At 58.8% G+C, this 7,152-nt stretch overlaps 1 protein-coding gene across 1 annotated transcript in view; it reads left to right on the top strand.

Annotated features, from left to right (window-relative positions):
- Positions 1-6,711, top strand: part of PI4KB (phosphatidylinositol 4-kinase, catalytic, beta) — a 20,083-nt gene extending 13,372 nt beyond the window's left edge. The window contains 10 exon segments of the mRNA XM_009888087.1: positions 2,691-2,799; positions 2,802-2,911; positions 3,341-3,568; positions 3,769-3,878; positions 4,249-4,353; positions 5,043-5,166; positions 5,253-5,518; positions 5,675-5,807; positions 6,130-6,250; positions 6,530-6,711. Of these exon segments, the coding sequence (XP_009886389.1) occupies positions 2,691-2,799; positions 2,802-2,911; positions 3,341-3,568; positions 3,769-3,878; positions 4,249-4,353; positions 5,043-5,166; positions 5,253-5,518; positions 5,675-5,807; positions 6,130-6,250; positions 6,530-6,711 (1,488 nt within the window).
- Positions 6,712-7,152: the final 441 nt, after the last annotated feature.

Genomic DNA, 7,152 nt, shown 5'->3' with positions numbered 1-7,152 from the left:
GCTGGGGCTCGGTTACCGGTGCCGAAATCCTCGCGGCAGGCAGCTGAGCGAAAGGGACGGGGGCGGCAGCTCTGCGCTGCACCACCGAGGAGTTCCCAGCGCCGAGCAGACCAGGTGGGTCTCGCTCCCGCCGCGTGACCGACCCTGGGCAGCAGAACCGGGGGGCGGCCACGATTTTGCTCTATAAAGCTCTGAAATGACAAATTGTGGTGGCCTGAGCAGAGGAGAGGTGGGACCTCAGGGTGAAGGTAGGCAGAAGGGCAGAAAACACTTTGGCAGCTGGAAAGCATCCCGCTTTGAGGCTGGGAAGTGTCCCAGGTTGACCTCCCGGAGCTTTGAGATGCTTAAACCTCACCCAGGCAAACCCGCCCCGCCGTGGCGGCTGCGAGCGCTGGACCAGCCTTGCCCCTCTGCCAGGTCGTGGCACCTCCGGCACCGCTCCGAAGCCGCGTCCCCCTCCTCTGCCGGTGCAGTAGCCAGGAACGGATCTGTGTCGCCGTCCCTGCCCGGTCCTGGGAAGCGCTTTGAGCCCACGTGGGGAGAAGGAGACTCCTGGAGTGTGTCTTAGCAAAACACAAACACAAAGCTCTGCCTGATTGAAGAGCAGGAGTATTTTTTCTTCGAAGCGCTGCCAGTGAAATGTTTTGCTGTCGTAGAAAGTAAACGGTATAAAGTAAATATTTATATTGGATCAGAGCAGCAGAAGGATCCTTCGGGTGGTCGGATGAGGGAAGAGCATCTCCCGTCCTCTCTTCGCTTGGCTCTGGGACCGCGATACTAATGAGCCGGGGCAAAAGGAGCTCTCCGCAGCCCAGCGTCGGCGGGCCGGGCGTTCCGCAGCTCTGCGGGCAGGCTGGAGACGGCGTTTCCTGCGACGGCTCGGGCCAGGGACAGCCCCGGTTCAGCTGATGCCGTTTTCCGAAGCTGCTTCTCCATAACAGGATGCGAAACTTCCCGTGCTGAGTCCCCCGATAACGCTGAAGACCGGAGCAGCGCTCGGTGGGACGCCTTTGGATGGGGAGGATGTTGCTGGAGGAGCTGAGACCTGAAGGTTCTCAACCAGACCGTGACCATCAGAGGTGCAGACGGGTCACGGGGGCGGCGCGGCGCTCCCGGGGTTGGCACGACTTCGCTCCGCTTGCTGCGAAACAGGGAGAAGGTGCTTCAGGAGATGGTTTGGGATCCCCGGAGAAGAAGGGGGTTAAAAACTACCTGCGCTTGTGATACACAGATCGATACGCGTCTGAACCAGGAGGACTTTGCTCACGGTCTGCTCCTGCACGTGGGCACCTTCTCGCCCGGGCAAAATCCCAGATTCCCACCCAGGGACTCTTTCATTACATTATTCTGCCGAGACGAGTAACGCATCGAGACCTCGGTGGGGGTACGGGGCTATTTCAGTGACACCATCAATTATGTGCCAAACCTGGAAACCTTCATCGCCCAGAGAGCAGAAGGTGCTTAGAGGAGCAGGGACATCGCCGCCATCGGGGTTCGATGGGAGAGGTGTCGGGAGGAGCAGAGCATCCTTTGAATATCCTCCCACTTTTTGCAGAAATTGGATGAAATGCAGTTGAGGGAAACGGTCCCGGAGGTCGGGGGAGCGGTGGGGCACAGGGTGGGCTGGGTGGCGGGAGCCGAGGCAGAGCAGGGTCTGGCCAGGACCGGGCGCTTTCCAGTCCATCGGGGACGGAGCATGAGCTGGTGCAGAGTTTTAAATATTTATCCCCTGCCTGGTAGGTGAAAGCAATATCGCTGCTTAGATGCCGTGGAAATGCTTCCTCCTGGCCCGAGGACACCTCTGCTGCGCTCGCTAGCGAGGTGGGCAGGAGAGCAGAGCGGAGGAAAGGTCTAGAAGGATTTTTGGAAGGATTTTTGATGTGGACTACAGATACAAACGATTTCCCACCTGACCTTTCCCAAAAGGGAACCACCAGACTGATCCTTCTCCTCTTTTTACCATCCCTTTATTTTGCTGTGCAGCCGTTCCGGCTCTCCGACGTTTTTCTTTGCTTCCTTTTCTCACGCTCCGTAGCTTTTTGCATGTGCATTTCCAGCATGATCGTACAGTGAACACTTTGCAAGTTTAATTCTGCATCTTAAATGACAAAATCAGCCGCAATCGTTTGTTGTTCTGATTTAAAAGCTCGAAAAAGCCGAGCGGAGAGCTCGGCTTAAGCCGCGGGGTGCGGGGGGGGCTGCTGGGCCCAGGGGGCTTCCCGAATCGCAGTTTGATCTTTGCACAATGGTCGGATTGAGCCACGATCGAGGCTTCTTCGGGGTGAGGATACAATAAAAAAACCAACCTGTCGCCGAGCTGGGGACAAGGCTGATTCGCGCTCCCTCTGCTGGCTGCGGGCTCCTGGCCGCCGCGGCCGGGGGATGCGGGGGTTCCGGTGGGGATGGCAACTCCGGAGATTTGGGGAGGAGGATTTCTGGACAGCACAGCGGGAGGGGGAAAAGGGCTTTGATCCTGCCCTGCTCTGCTCCCGGATGGTGAGCCCGGCTCTCCGGTCACGGGAGCATCATCCGAGAGCGGGGAAGAGGGTGGGAACGGGAAGAGCCTCTTTATCCGGAGTTTATCCCGGTGCTTTTAGGCTGTGGTGCCCAATTGCAAAACTGCCGGTGTCTTATCAACCTGCTGCCTTCGTAACGCTCTCCCCCCCTGCTCCTTCCCCAAACCTCTTTAGCCTGTCAGACTTGCCCCCGAGAGAGAATTCATCAAATCCCTGATCGCCATCGGGAAGCGCCTGGCCACCTTGCCCACCAAAGAGCAGAAGACCCAGCGGCTCATTTCGGAGCGCTGTGCCAGAGTCTGCCGGGGCTCGCCTGGCTGCCGACGGCTGGCTTCGACCATCACGTGGTGCGGGTGCCCCACACCCAGGCAGTCGTCCTCAACTCCAAGGACAAGGTACGAGCAGCCGGAGAACAGTTTGGCCTCGAAAGGCTGATTTTTGTCCTCGGCACGGCCCCCGTTTGGGCATTGAGTGAAAGAAATGCTTCACGCGTGCGCTCGGGGCATCTCCCCAGGGTTGCGTTGCCGCTTCCAGGGCTGGGAGTGATGGGGAGGGAGCTCTGTGCAGGCAGCTGGGAGGGGGAGAAACACCCCTGAGGGTAACCGTCCCCCGACGCGTGTGCTGTAGGGGTCTCTGGGAGGTCCAGCTCTGCCCTGGGGGCTGTTCCGCCTCTACTGAAAAGCACGGCTTTGCCCCCAAAAACCACCTGCCAAAAAGAAAAAGCTTCCACCCTGCCAGAGCAGAGCGCGCCGTGCTGTCTCCTGTAGCTGCCCGGCACTGGCAGCGTCCGTGCCCTGCTAACGCTCGCCTTTGCTTCCCCCCAGGCTCCCTATTTAATCTACGTTGAAGTACTTGAATGTGACAATTTCGACACAGCGAATGTGCCCGCTCGGATCCCCGAGAACCGCATCCGGAGCACGCGCTCGGCCGAGAACCTCCCCGAGTGCGGGATCACGCACGAGCAGAGGACCAGCAGCTTCACCACCGTCCCCAATTACGACAATGATGACGAGGCTTGGTCCGTGGATGACATCGTGGAGCTGCAGGTGGAGGTGAGGCCGGGGCTGCCAGGCAGGGTTTGTCCCACGCTGGCGCTGCGAGATGCTGCCAGGATCCGGCGCAGCAGCGTCGCAGGACGGAAAGGGCCTTCCAGGCAGCGGTGCCATCCCAGCTCCTGCCTGCGATAAAAAACGAGTGGGAATTGTGTTTCAGTAACTGCTACAGCCCACTTCTCGCACCTTTCTCCTCCCAGCTGCCGGAGATCCACACCAACAGCTGTGACAACATCTCCCAGTTCTCTGTGGACAGCATCACCAGCCAGGAGAGCCGGGAGCCCGTGTTCATCGCTGCTGGAGACATCAGGTGAGGCTGACGTGGCGAGAGCAGCCCAGGCAGTGGCTTTATTGCGGTGGGTTATGAGTTCAGATGGGAAAAGGGTGAGGTGTGAAATTTCTCTGTTAGATTCCCAGAGAAAACACATGTGCACGGGTTAAGGAGGGGTTGGGCAAACTCTGGGCAGTGTCAGAGATGCTCTGGGCTGGTGCAGCCCCCCTCGCTCAGCCGCTGGCATCTCTCCTGCCGGCAAAGGGGTGGATGTGGCCCTGGGTTGGCGTTTGGCGTGAACCCGTGAGCTTCGTGAAGTGCTTTGGCTCGAAGAGGCTCTGGGTGCGTGTGGTGGAGCTGCTTTCTCCCTCAACAACGGGTTTCGCTGCTTAACAGCTCTGTCTTGCAGGCGGCGGCTCTCGGAGCAGCTGGCGCACACTCCCACGTCCTTCAAGAGGGACCCCGAGGACCCGTCCGCTGTGGCCCTGAAGGAGCCCTGGCAGGAGAAAGTCAGGTAGGGCTGGAAGGGAGACGGGCGCTGGGTTGGTCTCGGTGCTGCCGGGACTTTGTACGTCCCGGAAATCCAAGGAAGTCGCTCCACAAATTGCCCAGTAAATAACCGTGGCCTCGACTTTGGGCCCTGCTGGTCTCGGGGTGGGTGTGTTGACTCGGGACACGGGGAGGCAGAGGGCAGTGAGCAGTGGGTGTGCCGGAGGAGGGGAAAAACCCAAGGCAGCTTCGCTACTCTTGGATTGGGCTTTGAGGGGCTTTACCAGGTATTTATAGGCATCTTTTACGTCAGAAGAGTTTGGCCTGTCCCAAAACAAACTCATTTATGTTTCTTGCTCTCTGAGTTGTATGTCCAACCCCCAAATTTCCACTTGAGCAAGAGGGAGAGCCCCACTGGGCTCTAGAAATTTGGGTGGAACCTCGTCCACGTTGTACTGATGGAAGGGTTGGGGGATTCAGGGAGGGTTAATTCCCTTCTGCTGCTCTTGGAGACGGCTCTCGTGGCTCACGTAAGTCTGGTGAGGGCGCGGTGTGCAGTTCTTGCAGTCCTGGGCCCTGGAGCTCATTGTGCCGCAGTCCCAATTGAGCATTTCCCGAGGTTTTCCGTGCCCCCGAGCCCCTGATGTCAGACCTCGGGGCTGACTCGCTGCCCACCCTCCCTTTCCTTCTCCCATCCCTGCCCGTTCCCTGCAGGAGGATCCGGGAAGGGTCCCCCTACGGCCACCTGCCCTCCTGGCGCCTCCTCTCTGTCATCGTCAAGTGTGGGGACGACCTCCGGCAGGAGCTGCTCGCCTTCCAGGTCCTCAAGCAGCTGCAGGTGAGACGGGAGAGGGGCTGCCCACAGGGCCACGGCTGCGCGGGGCCGCCCTGGGTCCTGAGGGATTTTCTGGCTCTCTCCCACAGTCCATCTGGGAACAGGAGCGTGTCCCACTCTGGATCAAGCCATACAAAATCCTCGTCATCTCCGCCGACAGCGGCATGATTGAGCCAGTCGTGAATGCTGTGTCCATCCACCAAATCAAGAAGCAATCCCTGCTTTCGCTGCTGGATTATTTCCTGCAAGAACATGGCAATTACAATACCGAGTCCTTCCTGACGGCCCAGAGGAATTTTGTGCAGAGCTGTGCCGGTTACTGCCTGGTGTGCTACCTACTGCAGGTCAAGGACAGGCGAGTCTCCATGCTGTATTGCTGTGTCTTCTACCAGGATTCGTCATTTTGTCCCCAGATAAAGCAGGAAAATCCTGGGAGCAGCGAGTGCTGCTGCTCCCGGGGCCGTGCACGTGCTTGCAAAGTTTAATGGAAAGTTTTCCCTCTCCCGCACAGGCACAACGGGAACATTTTGCTGGATGCGGATGGACACATAATCCACATCGATTTTGGGTTCATCCTCTCCAGTTCCCCCAGGAATCTTGGCTTTGAGACGTCTGCCTTCAAACTCACCACGGAATTTGTGGATGTGAGTGAGCGGGGGACGTGACGGCGAGGGATGAGGGGTGGTCTCATGTTGTTGGGTGGCACGGTGGAACTTTGGCAGCTGGGCTGACACCAGTGGTGGTTCTTGGCCGCCTCTGCAGCCTCAGCCGAGCTGCTTTTGAGATGCAGCTGACGAGCTGAAGCCAGCGGTGCTTTGTTTGCCGTGTGAGTTTGCTCAGAGAAGTTAAATTCCCTGAAAAATCCTGTCATCCCCCTCCTGTTGACAATCCCTCTGCTCAGGGCACACCAGTGTCCTAAAGTTTCTCCGTCCACTGCCCTCCACCCACACAGCCTCTCCCTTCCAGGTGATGGGCGGACTGGACGGGGACATGTTCAACTACTACAAGATGCTGATGCTGCAGGGTCTCATCGCTGCCCGGAAGCACATGGATAAAGTTGTGCAGATCGTGGAGATCATGCAGCAAGGTAAGGGGGGGATTCACACCGCACGTGGATCTGGGCTGCACAGAGCATCGCCCAGAAATGCCTCGCTGACCCTCAGCACAGGAAGAGGTTTAGAGAGCGCCTGGAGAAGGCTCGTATGCAGAGAGGCTCCGTGGCAGCGGGTTGTGACTCCCCATGCCCCAAAACAGCCTCAGAGCCAGCGATAAGGAAGGAGCCCCGCCAGAGCGAGACCACTGAGCCCTTGGGGGCTGCGCTGGCCCCGGTGCCCCCGTGCCAAACCCTCTTCCTCCCTCCCTGCAGGGTCGCAGCTCCCCTGTTTCCACGGCTCGTCCACCATCCGCAACCTGAAGGAGCGTTTCCACATGAACATGACGGAGGAGCAGCTGCAGCTGCTCATCGAGCAGATGGTGGACGGCAGCATGCGCTCCATCACCACCAAGCTCTACGACGGCTTCCAGTACCTCACCAACGGCATCATGTGATGGCCACCGGCCGCCCGCTCCCAGAACGGCTCCGTGCCCGGCCCAGGCCTGAGCTTCGTCCCTGGGGAAGAGGTCTCGGTCCTCGATGGTAAAAAGGAGGCTGAGACTCAGCATCTTCCCGGGGCTGCTTTTTCGCCAAGAATCCTCAACAAAATGAAACAAGGACAAACCAAGCAGTCGAAGCAGGAAGAAAAAAAAAAAAAAACAAAACCAAACCCCACTCGTGAAAAATCAAAGCGAAACGGATCATGCAGTAACCGCTGCTGTCGTGCGAGCGCGGGGCCCGGCGGCGGCCGGGTGAAAGCCAGCAAAGGGCCTCGGGACGGGGGTAGTGCTGGCCCCCGCTGCCGCCTCTTCCTCCCGTCAGTATTACACCCGTTGGTGTCCTGTGAACTCTCCCACAATCTCATGAAATGTTTAGGACCTCGGGGGGGGGCGGGG

Source organism: Charadrius vociferus, unplaced genomic scaffold (genome assembly GCF_000708025.1).
Source record: "Charadrius vociferus isolate BGI_N301 unplaced genomic scaffold, ASM70802v2 scaffold1451, whole genome shotgun sequence".
Lineage (NCBI taxonomy): Eukaryota > Metazoa > Chordata > Aves > Charadriiformes > Charadriidae > Charadrius > Charadrius vociferus.
Note: the sequence above shows the minus strand (reverse complement) of the source record. Positions and strands in the feature narration are given on the sequence as shown.